Genomic DNA, 14,241 nt, shown 5'->3' with positions numbered 1-14,241 from the left:
CCTCCTTTCATATCAGCTATTTTAATGAAACTATGCATGAAAAAAGAGTTTTCTACATTTAAGTGTGAAGTAATACTTATAAAGAAATTTAATAACCAAAACCAGATCAAGGCTGATCAAGCTATTGGCTGAGATATAACACACTTTTATTTAATACAACTGTTGTGAAACCATACTGAAAGAAGAACTGCATATCAGACCTCTGCAGAATAGTATTTGTTTATTTGCAGCGGTTGGTTGCAAAATTTGACTCTGAACTTTTAAACTTGTGTTATTATTCAGGAAATTGTCAGGTCCCTTTAATAGCAGATTGCCACTTTACAGGAAACAGACAAGTCACTGAAAAGGAAAAACAGATTCAGATGATACAGGAAGTTGAACATATTCTACATGTTATTAGTGAAAACCAAGTACCTTAAGAATTATTACAATATATGAAACACCAGTCAAAATCAAAAATAAAGTATATGCTGCATCTGGCAATACAAACATGTAGGTCACTAAGGATGCCTAGAAACAGGTCACTCAAAGCACTTTGGTCACACAAGCCAACTGAAACTTTCACTTTCTGTACAAGCCAAAATAAAATCAGATTTGATTTACTTTTGAAAGTTTCTTGAGGGCAAGAAAGAGATGCACAAGGGTGTAATAAAAAAACTAGTTGATAACCTTGGGGTCTTGCATTATGAAATACAAGAGTGCAAACAGAAAAGCCTCTGAAAAGAATTTCACACCAAAAATAACTAAAAGAAACAGCAGGACAATAGCGCAATCAAATAGCAACAGTTCATACCTGTTCGCAGTGGCAAGTCCGGCGTGATGTAATTTGTATTATTAAATAATGTATTCATTCCCATGAACTGATCCATCGCAAACATCTATGTCAAAATAAAATACACTTTTCATTACTATATATACACATAATTTTATAAAATATCTATCAGCAAAGAATTTTAAAGTTCTCTGCAAATACTGAGATTGCAAACACACTGGTGCAGTACACAAACATTTTATATGAATTATATTTTTGTTGCAAGCAAAGCTGATAGTACTGACCAAGTTCCACCAGTATCATGAGACCTCACTGAGCTCAGTGCAGTTTCTAAGTATGCATTTTGCTTACATGTGCTGACAACTATACATTCAAAAGAGCTTATACAGTATATTCTGAAAATCTGACCATAGATGTCTTTGCTCAACTCATTGGTGAGACCCTGCGACTTTTTATTTTCACTTCTGTGACTAAACCCCATCAGACTACATTCCTTACGGAAATATATTTACAAGCTCTAATGAAAGAAAACAGTATGTAACCAGGTTGAAGTTTGGGAGCTTCTTTCTTTTTTGAACTCTGACATGTCTTAACTCATAGTAAACGTTGTCGGGTATAAATCTGTCTTCTTCCGAAGTGCAGCAAGCATAAGGGAGAAAATAGTTTCTTTTTGGAAATTGAGCAGAAATTATCTCAAACTTTTCATTCAAGCACCAATTTCATAATTCAAATGCATCATGAAATGACCTAATAGATCAGGAGGAGCTTCTGAAGAGCTTGACCTTCTGATCTGTGTGAGCAAATGAACATTTCAGTCATCAGTGTCAATGAGAATTTCACAAAAAAAATCACACAAAGGGGCCTTTTAGGGCCTAAGGGGCTTTATTTTCAGATAGAATATAAAGAAACAACAGAATAAATTTCAGAGCAAGTGTCACAGACAAGCAGGGCATAAAAATTAGTATTTTTTCAATTGCTTCTTTCAGCAGGCCTAGCTTTCCTTTTCATTTCAGCATTTCACCAGTGGCAAAGCAAGCTGCAGTTGACATAAAAATGCCTTAGAGAAAAAAAAAAACCTAGATTTCCCCAAACCTCATTTCTGCCAGTAAACTACAATGCTTTTATGTCTCCACGTTGTAAAGCTTAGGAAATGACAGGACAATAAGAGAGGAATCCAGAACAGAGAGCTAGAAGAAAACACAAGGATACTGAAAATACACAAACCCACTTACCTGGGGATCAGACACTCCCATAATATAGGAATCTTCTCCTGCCATTTTAATTCCTGAAACATAAAAAATATGATCAGAACACTCTTTATTATTTTTTCCTTTTTTTTTTTTTTTTTTACCCAATGTACACCAGTATCTTTAGATTAGACATTATGAAAAAAATTCTTCACTATGAAGGTGCTGAAGCCCTGGCACAGGTTGCCCGGAGAAGCTGTGGCTGCCCCATCCCTGGCAGCGTTCAAGGCCAGGTCGCATGGGGTTTTGAGTAACTTGGTCTAGTGGAAGGTGTCCCTGCCCACAGCAGGGGGCTGGAACTGGATGATCTTTAAGGTCCCTTCCAACTCAAACCATTCTGTGATTCTATGAATTAAAAGCCCCATCTCTGACCCTTATTTTACTCATGGTAACAATTTCTAAATTACTCTTCAGTTCTTTATAATTTGCAAAAGGCAAGCTAAGGACAGGAGAGGCTACAGCTAGGATTTTCCATTGCCTGCTCCCAAAGCAACTAAAAATTACAGCCAAAGTCCTGAAGTAACAATTTCTTAAAATCAGGAATTAATTTGTTTCTGTCTTTGCTCTGCCATTAGACTTTCAGCAAAGCCATTACCATGGCTTAGCAAATGCATGTCTCTGTGTTTTTATACACTAAAAAGACTGAGCATTCATGAATGAACCCTAACAGTTTTCTTGTGAAGTAATAGTAAATGAAAGATAAAGATGTCCAAGAAAAGAGCATCCAGTATTTTTTCTTTAAATAAAAACAGCTATCAAACATTGACTAATTACGTACACCTTTATTTCCAGAGTTCCGCAAGTGCTTGGCACCCACAACAACTCAGTGCTGACAATGACAATTATGGAGGTACAGCATATCTAACCCTCTCTCACAAGTCTACATGTAAATGCTGAACACTGGGAAACTTTTGCCAGTAGCAGAGGCTGGAAATTTTGTTAGGAATTTATTAGGTCTACTATAAAAGATTAGTGTTATTTCCTTTCATGTTGATGTTATTGAAAGAATTATAATTTCACTTATGTCGATCTTACTAAAAAAGGTTCGCCAAGGGAACATCGGGAAGTAACTGTAGTGACTATTTCAAGAAACTCTTATCTGCATTCAGGCAGATACTTTAAGTAAGGTTAATATCTAATAGAAGAGAGAAACATGTCACTGGCCCTCACATTCCACCACAATACAATGAACATGAGCCATGTTTTCCAGCAAAGTGAACAGTGAAAACTGAGAGTGGCAAGTCATCAGCAAACCGATAAAGAAAAACTGAGTCACAGCGTAACTTCTACAGGAACTAGAAAGGCAAATAGTAAAAAGAAACTTGGAATACTCAGATACTTCACTTTAACAGAAGCTTAACTCAGCCTGCTAACAAGTGCCAAAGACAACAGATAACCATCCATCCCACACAAGTAGAAAATGAAAGAAAACCTAAAATGGAGAAACAGGAGACACAACACCCAGAGAGCTTCCAGGAAAAAGAGGTCCATGAGGGTAAAGTTATTTCTAAACCTAGAAAATAAAAACATTCACCTGTTTTAATTCAATTTTAGAGAAAAATATTGACTGGGTAATATTTATTTGAAGTATTTGAGTAAATAGAAAATAATTGGTTACAGCCAAAAATAAGTAAACAAGATAACAAGCATCCACCCATGCTGTACCTCAAGCCATCCGTGATCTATTTCATCACCTAGTATATATATATATATATATATATATATATATAGATATATATATATATATATATATATAGATATCTCAGGACTTCAGCAATATTAAAAAATGCCAGTCAGTCACATTATCTCTCAGGCATATTCTACAAAGCATTAGTTTAGTCAATAATTTGCTATTGTTATTATCAATCTTTACGGGAAAAAAGTCAACGTACAAGGCATAACAAAACCTTGAGCATATAACAAACTTTACTAAGATGTTTTTATTTGCCATTCTGTTCCATAGAAAGAAAATAACCTTCATCACCAATTGACAGGTTACTGAAATAACTGCAATTTAGTTTTTGGCAAGTGCTTCCCAGTTAAAGATGTAGATATTACAGAAAACAATCTGAAGACCTCAGCAGCCAGTATTTTCTTAGGAGGCATCAGAAAATACCCATCCTGCTGAGGCATACCGATTTGCACTCACAAGTAACCGTGAGTGCAAATGCCAGATTTCTTCTGCAGAAGCAGAATAAAAACTGGTCCTAAAAGCCTTGATTTGTGATGTCTCATATTTAATCACTTATTATTTCACGAGTCACATGTACAAAACTGTGTTCCAAAGTCCCTGAAGCACCCAGATGTGACACGGTAAATGTGTTTCTGCAGAAAAACCAAACAAACAGAAAGTCCAAAGAGCTAATATGAATAGCATCTGCCCACCTGCCTGTTTGCCAAACCTATGCTTCCTTGCAAAACTTTCAAACAAAGCATCTCACAGCTTTTTCTAGAAGTCCAACAGGATAAATCTAACACCAAGTTCTACTCTTCATCCTATTCCAGTTTCTTGGACTGGATGACAGTCAGTGCAGCAGAACTCTGTGGGACGGGGGTAGCTCTCACACCTGCTATGCTTCCCAGTCACGTATACAGTTCTACAACACAACTTCAACACACTGCAAAAACACCAGAGAGGCAATATTTCTGAAAACTTTTCATTTCAAGTACTTTGAAATAAGAATTAGAATCTATCCTGAAGTAACACTGATGTCTATCTGAATCAGCTCTTCAGTTTCACCTGATCAAAACTGTAATTTCTGTCCACTGCATCAGCCAGAAAGCCGATGTCATAACAGCGAAACAGCAGTTATTAAAAATGAACGTTGCACTCAGAAGCAGCAAGGTGACTACTGACATACTACTCAGTTGCTGTAGGTGCATGCTAATGAATTTCTAACCAGGTATTAAACACAATTTCACTCACACCAAAACCACAGGTGTCTCTTACTTGACATCTTTTGTGCTCAACAGTCAGCTGCAGTGTTTGGGGGAAAGATTAAAGACATTTTCTCAGGCTTGAATGCTAAGCCAGTTTATTATAAACACACGATAATTTAGATGTGCAAACATATGCCTTTGTAAACTGACACTTGATTGCCTTTTCAGGGCCTAGACAAAAATTAACCCAGCTGTTTAATATGACCCCTCTAAGTGAAAACTGAAAACACTCTTGGTTTCACTGTATGTTTTGTCCCCTTTCAAAACCAATAAAATGTTCTGGGAACCCTACCTCCAAAATAGAATTGTCTCCTTAGGACTTACTTAGTTTACAAAACCCAAAGTGTCCTCCTGTTAGGAGAAAACTGAGGCAAATCCAGAGAATGAATAACATGATCAAAACCTAAAAAGACATCTGTAGAAAAACAGACCCTACCACATGATTTTTAATTGGCCTCTTCCCTTATTATTGCTTGAGTTTCTAAGCACCTTTTCTATATGCATTAAGTGTTAAGATTAGCATCTACCACAAGTAGCTTTGTTCATTCTCTCCTTACACAAGCTGTATTTTGGAGCAGAGATTGTTTTTATCCATGCTATATTTGCTGCTATATGCATCTTAGAGAAATCAAGTCAAAAGCACCTCTCACTTGACTGGGTTAAAATTGCTTTGTGGGGATTGGAACTGGATGATCTTCAGGTCCTTTCAAACCCTAACCATTCTATGATTCTATAATTGTGGAAGTTTGTGTTACTACATATGTCTGCTTCCCACATAACCTCCAATTCCCACAAACAGTACTGCAAACCTGCATCTACAGTAAAAAATAGCCCTACACCTGCAGACCACAATCAACCACGACAGTGTTCACCCTGGAGATTGTCTAAAGTCTTCCAGATAATGGGCACAGAACACTAGACATTTCAATTCACTGTATCTTTTAGTGTGAAAATTCAAAGGTAGGTGAAGGAAAGTCATTTAGCTCTTAGTGCAATAACGTAAAAACCAGCCTAACTTGTCCAAAACCACACAGCTGTGCCTACTGAGGGACTGTGTGTCTGCATGATGCTTGTATGTATGCAGTATTCCTTTCTTCACACAGCGGGCCAGCTGCCATTGTGAAAAAGGTAAAAAATAAAAAAGAAGAAAAAGGGAGAAAAAGAAAAAAAAATCAGATCTATGCATATATGTATATTGCACACGATGGGGTTGCACCAACCAATCAAGGTTGGTTGCATTACCACTGCTCCTTAATACCCAAATAGTACCACATACAAATAGGCACAGCTGGAAGAACATGAGTTCATTTACTGTATTCTGAGTATTTGTTCTAAAGCTTCCAACAGTTCATGCATTTAAAACAGAAACAACATAATTAATGCAGGCACACTCCCATCCAGGAACAAGAACTCTCATTTCTGTTTATCTTGATCATTTGATTTCAGATTTCACCTTTCAAGGCTAAGATTCAGAAAGCAAGCCTCAGTGCAAGAAATGCAACTATTACACTTCAGCTGACTTGACATACATACTGAAAGCACAGTTCTTCCTGTGAGTTTTTTAGCAGTGTTTTTTCTCTTTAACTTGGCTTTCACTGGAATTTAGCTATTAAAAATAAACCTCTTTAACTGGACACTGAATGAAAGCAATGGAATTCACTGTGATTATGCTCTTAGCCTGTTTATTTTACTTATTAAAAACAGAGAAGAATAAGGATGAAAGGCAAAGACATTTGTGTGTTATATATTGTAAGGGTTTTGTTACATCAGGGCTATAAGACATGGCAGACTACCTGACTGCAGAGAACTATGTTTTCAGGGTCAGCACCAAGTTCTCTGAAATCCTGTAGCAGCTATGAAATATCAAGGTAGAAACAGAAACTGTTGCATTTACAGTCTCTACAAAGCATTTTACCTGGTTTTCTTTATTATTACTATCTACTTTTAGTGGCAACTAGCCATCCTTGAGCCTCACTTTTCTACCCTTTGCAAAACATAATCTGTATCTGTATAGAGACAACTGCTACACAGATCAGAATTTCCCACACATAGATGCTGGGAAATGTATTGTGCAATAGACATTGCGAGTTGCTGGGTCAGGGCTGGAGGCAGGAGAAGAGCTGCCGAGACATTTTTGGCTAGAGGACAGAATTGGCTGCTCTGACACAACAGAGAGATGATCCAAGTTGTTTAGGCTCCAGCCTTCATCACTGCAGTGCCTCTGAAGTCAGGATGTTCCCCATTCCTTTCACTGCCTAGCCTTTTCACCTCAGCTCTGCACACCTCCTCTCCAACTTCATCCTTCATTTCTCTTATAGCCCAATTATTTTCCAAAAATACTGGGAGTACAGCTCCAGGGCAAAAACCTTTTGGTGTAGAATATATTCTTAGAGAAGCACATGGAGGGGAAAAAAGGAAGTCTGAGAACTGCTACTTTCTAACTCTGCACAAAATAGCAAGCCACATGTATACACAGGCTTTGGTCTTACGGCACTTCAGAGGACACTGATGTTGGGTCATGAACCGATAGAAGTTACGTGGATAACCCTTAAAGTATGCATGTCCTTCTAACCACTTTAATTTTTGAAGTCTCAATAAGATTGTTTTCTGAAGAAAAATAAATCTTATTTTTGTTAAAAGCAATGTAAACAACACTGGGAATATTGCACAGGCAAGATTCCAAACAGTTGCTGGCATTTTGAACACATACTGTCCAAACCTGCTTAAAGCAGGTCTACACAATTAAACTCTGAAAGGTGTTAGCTACCAGCACCTTGTACTTCCACTGCTGTTGCCACTAATGAAGCTGCTGCAGAAGAAAGCTTTCTGGAGAAGGATATTAGGGAAAGGGGAAGGAAAGACATCCCCCTCCCAAATACTAACCAAGCAAAATCTTAACACAGAAGAGGTTTTACTAATGGTTACTTTATTTATATTGTTCCCAACTACTATTTCAATTGCATCCATTTTAATAAATTATACTTGTTTCTGAAGTCACACACATTTTTCTTTTTAAAATAAAAGAAAAAGATGTGCTGCAGAGAGAAAATCCCTAGATCATCCAAAATAAGAGGTGATAAACAGTTATAGTATTTCAAAATACACAAAGTGAACAGAACCAAAATATTAAGGGAACTTCATGCATGCTTTCACTCACACTATTGGCACAGATCTCTAGCACAAACAGGAAAGAAAAAGCATTTTAAAAACCATGAGAGGTGATTGCTAACTCACTCAAGCTGACAAGGAGCCCCATTAACTATGTTTTTTTTTTTAAGGGAATTTTAACTTGGTAATGAAACTGACTTGACATTTGAAGTTTGCCTTTAAATGTTAACAGTCCTTATTTTTCCTCCATCTATGACTTCAATGCCTAGGGATGTAGGGGGATGTTGTTCTAAGGGAACTGTATTCTCATTATAAAACTCAACAATGCTTAATTTCCGCAAAAGCGGCATACGGAAGTCATATTTTTTACTTTCCTTCAGCTACCAGAGACGTGTAATCTCTGAATAAAGATTTGAGTATAATTTCTCAAGTATACAAGTGAGAAAAGGTTTGTCCAGAGATGAATTGTTAAAGAAGATACTACTTCCTTCTGCAGACTTGTTCTCAGACTGCTGCACCTGCAATAACACTACATAACCCCAAATGACACTGTTTTGTTTTTCCTAATACAACAACAGAAATTGTCTCTTCTTGTTATTAATGAAGTCTGCTTATTATTTCCTGTTGGGTGGGACCTAGGAGTTTTTTCTGTGCATTTTTAAGATTAGAAAACTTTTTAAGTTAAAATTTTTATATATTTTCAGTCATGAGCGGATGCATTACTGGACAACAGTATATAAACTACAAGACGTTTAGGAAATGAAAAAAAGTATTAAAAAGACTGCAGAATTGTGATGCTCTGAATCAGAATTTCTGGGTGCAGAATTATGGTAGGAAATCTAGGCTCAAATTTATTACACCAGAAAACTATAACTTTGAAGAAAAAGTCATATCATGAGGAAATTCACTTGGTAAAGAGTAATTGAACTACCTGAATGGTCATTTCATTAAATATCTTTACAAACACAATTTTTGGGTGCTTTATTCCTTCTCCAAATGTCAAAGTAGTGAACTAATATTACAAGAGGAAATACTACAATGCCATAAAGACATCATAAACAGTTTTTCCAAGATATCGCTGGAATCAAATGTTTTTGTTAAAACACATTCAAAGCAACTTAAACCAAAGGAATAAACAGTATTCAAATAGATAGCAAACATACTCCTGTATGTGAATAATACAAAGTGCACGTAAAACCACTGAGGTTCAACACAGCAGAACAACTCCAGTAACTACACTGTATTTAGCACAGAGTGGTAATGCTACTTGAACTAACCTGAGTATCATGTTAAAACGCTTTTTCCTACAGATAAAAGAACTACTGAATGTTCTTTAGAAATAGTTCTAGTTCATACAAAGTTGTTCATCAAAGTAAAATTTTAACTTAAAAAGCCACACATACCCATTCTGTAAGACTCAGGTATAATGAATCATCAGTATTAAACAGCAAACCTTTTCCTTTTGAGGAGGGGCGGGGGAGGTGGGGAAGAACAGTTTCTGAGAAGCCAAGTAACAAGCAAACCCAAGATTTCAGAAGCCCAGTTCACATAAGGTTTGCTGTATCATCAGGTACTTCCACATGGGATCTGGGGTCTTACTGAAGACAACAGTCCCTCACTTCATGAACAACGGCAGCAGAAGAGGACTCATAAAACAGCAAGGGCTGTTACCATCACAAATACAAAAGTGAGCTAAGGGGTTCTCAGTGTCCTTTTGGTTTTGAACAGCCACTGAGAGCAACATGACAGAAATGGTCAGTTAAATAATACCAGTAAGTGGAACCAAACAAGTAGAAACCAAGTCTAGCACCATTGCAGTCACATCCTAGGATTCAAATCTACAGGTGCAAAGCGGTTACTAAGGCTTTTTTAAAAAAACCCATAAACAGTAAATAGTACAATTTCCACAGCCTATTTTCTCCAGTAACCTAACCCACCAAGACTCAAAAAACATCTGCTCACTCTGTTTTTACTTAATCTCTGTGCTAAAATCTGTCCATAAGTGTTTAAACAGATAGAAATATGACCTTTAAAAGAAACAAAGAAAACAAACAAAAAACCCCAATACCACATAACTCAGACCTGCTTTGCTCTTGATTCATCTGTAACAGTAGTTTGCTTGAAGGATGCAATGAGATACAGGAGATTTCAGTTTAGCTAATTCTGCATTTTAAATTAAGAAAAAATTGTATCTGGCAGTGCTTTTCAAAATAACATAAAAGTTGAAAGGGGGGAAAATTGCTAGTAGCAGCAACAGTAGCTTCCTCCCCACACATGGCCTGTCAGCTCCACCTAAATCCTGAACAAAGGATTTCACCTGGAGACTAGAACAATTTGAAACATCTCTTAAGGCTTGACTTCTGAAACAGTCAACAGTGCTTTGGCAAAATATATGTTTAAATGAAAGCACTGAAGACGACTCACTGAATTAGTTCTATGCTCAAACTTAGTGCCTGACTGACCTAAGGGCACAGCAAATGACAACCATAATTTATGACCTTATCAACATAGAACTTAGGAAAGATCACAGCTTATTTAAAGGACATCATCAAATTACAACTTCCACCTCTAAAATACCTGTGTCGGAGCTAAAAGTGACCAAGACCAGGAGTTTATAACAAGAATGTTTGCCTGAAATTCTCATTATAAAGCATCCTCTTCACTTTATAATAGCTGTGTTATTTTGTGTCTGCCAATCAAAGAAAAGCTACCAACATGCTGGGAAAAAAAAGTTTCACTCTACAATTTCCATTAGTTGCTTAGGGAAGTGAGTAACATTTTTCTTTAAGACTAACACTTCTGAATTTAGAGTTGGCAAACATTTACAGCACTGAAAGACGAGATGATTTTAACAAATAGATTTTGTAGTCTCTGAAAACACAGAATAGTTAACCAGAATCTCCAAAGGCTGCAGAGTTTGCTCATCACTAGCTACATCAGAAAGCCAACTGTAAGTTAGTAAAAAAAAAAAAAATGTATTTCACTATACCTTTGCAACTTCAAAACAACATTCTGTATTCACTTAACTTTTGAGTGAGACCCAAACCCTAACTTTTCTAGTCACCACAGAGTATCCTTGACAGTGAAGGTCTTGAAACTTGGTTCCTGTCCATCCGCACTCTGCAATGAAACGCTCTATGACATGAATTCCTCGCCACTTACTCCTGGAGTTTGCATGCATTTACGTGACAGCGGCAAGGGAAGATTTTGGGAAAAGGCAGTGATGAAAAGAAGAGCACTGTTTTCATGAAAACACAAAAATCTATTAGTTAGCAAATTTGCTTCAGTGACATTTATTTGTAGCTATCCATTACTGAATTCACATAATGCTATCTCAATGAAAAAAAAAATTAAATTTGTTATTAAAACTTGTTTTAAAAGTCAAATACGTAGTAAATGAGAAGCAATTAAATTACTGTTTTTCAATAAATGAAGCAGCAAATTTTTGAATGTGGGTATAAATGAAGTATCACAGCATGCTTTCTACCCTCTTGCCCTCGGCCAAAATTTCCTTGTTTTCTCTTCCACAACACTTATTTTCCCCCCCCAGCACAATCTTCTGATTTCAAAATATACACCACAAAAACATTGCCAAGGTGCTGACTGAACTAACTGAACACAGGTACGAAGTTTATCTCCTACAACACTTTCCTTTAAAAAAAACACACACATGACAAAGTGATACAAAGCTGTGCTCAGTTTTTACAACCTTAGCTCTACTTAAAGTATATTCATTACTTGCATGAGAAAATAAACTCCTTCTTTTATGACTCTAACACTGATTGACATATCTTTCTTTAAAAAAGGGACAAAGGGTGGAAAGAAAAAGGCTTTTCCCCTTCTGTTCAGTATTTCAGATTACGTTATTTAAGAGATCTTGTACATTTCAGCACCGAGTTTCCCTGAAATCTCCACACACTGGTAGATCCTGACAGTAATACTTCAGCGTAACTCTCAGTTAAATTCTTAAGCCAGGGAAGTTTACTGAACAGAGGATCTACATCTGGATAGTTACGGGCTGCTTTTTCCTCTTTCGTTTTCTCAATTAGACTGCAGTCTTTCCTGTAGATTACAAAACATCGCAGACAGGATGACGTCTTAGAATGACATCTTGTTTAACACTTTCCTAGAAGGGGCAGCTATGTTCTATTCTGAAAAAAATCAAAAATGCTTTGGCTGAAATACTATTTCAAAAGTATACTTTGCAGTACATAGCACACAGACTCTGGATGTCAATAAAAACAAAATGCTGTATTTTCAACCCTGTTCTGTTAGCTTGACAGTGATGGTGTAAGCACCTTACAGCATGTAAGAGCATGGCAGAGAATTCATCTGCTTGGTACTAATTTTCCCTGTGAACAAAATAAATGAAGAGGGTACTGTGGAAGCACTGAACATACCAAATACAATCATCACTTTAAAACCATTAAAAATAATCTGTATTTTCTTTGACATTTTATTCTTTAGCAAAGATTTTGGAACAGGAAGCTGAAATGAAGCAGATGATCCCTTGCCTACAAAGACTTATTCTGCAAATGCTTTCAGGCACTCACGTTTACTTATTTAAATGAAATTACATAGCAGTGCACTCCATTATTGTAATTGCCAAATAACACACAGCTCATCTGTACTACAGTTCAGAAATTACAGCCCATTTTATGTTTATATAAAATAACTTTATAGTGCTTCCTTATCAGTTACCCTTAAAGCAGAAAGAGTCAATAGGTAAACAAATAATTGCAATGATAAAAAGCTGCATATTCTTGGGTTTAAGGTCAAATCTAACAGAGCAATCAGTCTAATAATATTCCTTGCCATGATGAAAATGTGAAGTTCTCACTACTTAGTACGAAGTTACCCTTAAAAATCTCACTATTTACTACCTTTAAAGTAGCCTTTACTTATACTACTTGTGACACTCCGCAAGCCTCACCCAAGACAAGGGCACCCAAAGCTGGCAGTAGCAAAGGCAGCTCCGCATGGTAACCCCCCTGTATTTTCAAGGCCAGCGGACGACTACGCAACAGCAGACACTCCAAACCGTGTCTCGCGTTAAGCACAGATGTCATCTGCGAAACCACTAGCGTGAGAAGCAGCACCCCCTTTGCCTACGAGCACCGTAGCAAAGCTGGGGTTTCAAAGTTCTTTCGCTTTACATGACAGCCCTTCACAGACACCCCTTCGTAGTTAGGAAGTCTCCTCACGCAGCAGCAGAAAAGCCTATTACGTGCTTAAAACAGATAAATCACAGAAAAGGCGTGAGGCATTTCCTGCACCAACAGGGCAACGAGGCGGAATCGCCCTTTCCAGAAACTCGGCGCCGGGAAGAAACGGTGTCCGCTTCTCGGCTTCCACAGTCACCCCGCCGGCAGGGCCGGTACCAGCACGACACACAGAGCCCCGCAACCACCCCAGTCCCGCCACACGGCAACGACCGCCTGCTTGCCTTCCCTTCCACCCCCTGCACTCGCGGCAGCCGCCCCGGCAAGCGCACGCGAATCCCCCGGCGGCCGGAGCTCGGTCCACACCCTGGCCGAGGTCATGGCTGAGCGGCTGCCCGGCGCCACACTTTCGGGCGGTAAATCTCTCCTCCGGGGGGGGCACCGAGCTCCCCAGAGCGCTCCCCCCGACCCAGCTCAGGCAGGACGCAGTTGCTCGCTCCCACCCCACACTCGCTCCATGTCGGGCCGCGGCGGCACAGAACGGAGGGAGCGCAGCCAGCAGCAAAGAAACCGAGGTGAGGGCAAGGCGAGGAAGCAGGCAGAGAACGCCGGGGTCAGGGGCTGCCTGAGGCTCACCCGGGGCAAGGCAGGGCTGGCGACGCCTCGTCCTCGTCTGCCGCCAGTGGGTCCCTCGGCGCCGCGCGTCTCTCAGCGCCGCGCCATGTAACCGGCGTGACGCCGCCGGCGCCGCCCGCGCCCTAGCTCCGCGCGGACTTTCCCTCCTCCCTCTCTTCTTCGTCCGCTCCCTCCCTCCACTCCCTCCCGTCTGCCCGGCCTACCGCGAGCCCGTTGGCGAGGGCAGCCGAGCGGCACCGGCCTGGCCCCCGGCCCACCGCACTTCCTGGCTGGAAATTCCCGTTGACGTTCCGGCAGCGCGGGAGGGGCGGGAGCGGGCACCCGATGGGGGGCAGAGAGGGAGAGAGTGGAGGGGCAGCTCCGAGCACCGTCGGAC

The 14,241-nt window shown here is 39.1% G+C and overlaps 1 protein-coding gene across 2 annotated transcripts in view; it reads right to left on the bottom strand.

The window, feature by feature from the left end:
• Positions 1 to 14,037, bottom strand: part of NFKB1 (nuclear factor kappa B subunit 1) — a 64,689-nt gene extending 50,652 nt beyond the window's left edge. The window contains exons 1-3 of one of the 2 annotated variants that reach the window (XM_061478120.1): positions 13,866 to 14,037; positions 2,005 to 2,057; positions 794 to 878 (exon numbers count right to left, since the gene is read on the bottom strand). In XM_061478120.1, the coding sequence (XP_061334104.1) occupies positions 794 to 878; positions 2,005 to 2,049 (130 nt within the window). In that variant the 5' untranslated portion in view covers positions 2,050 to 2,057; positions 13,866 to 14,037. The remainder of the gene's footprint in view (positions 1 to 793; positions 879 to 2,004; positions 2,058 to 13,865) is intronic. The other variant, XM_061478110.1, reaches the window with a different exon arrangement.
• Positions 14,038 to 14,241: the final 204 nt, after the last annotated feature.

The sequence above is a fragment of the Pezoporus flaviventris genome, unplaced genomic scaffold, assembly GCF_033815535.1.
Source record: "Pezoporus flaviventris isolate CSIRO_AGI_PZ_B2104156 unplaced genomic scaffold, CSIRO_AGI_Pfla_v1 ptg000002l, whole genome shotgun sequence".
NCBI lineage: Eukaryota > Metazoa > Chordata > Aves > Psittaciformes > Psittacidae > Pezoporus > Pezoporus flaviventris.
Note: the sequence above shows the minus strand (reverse complement) of the source record. Positions and strands in the feature narration are given on the sequence as shown.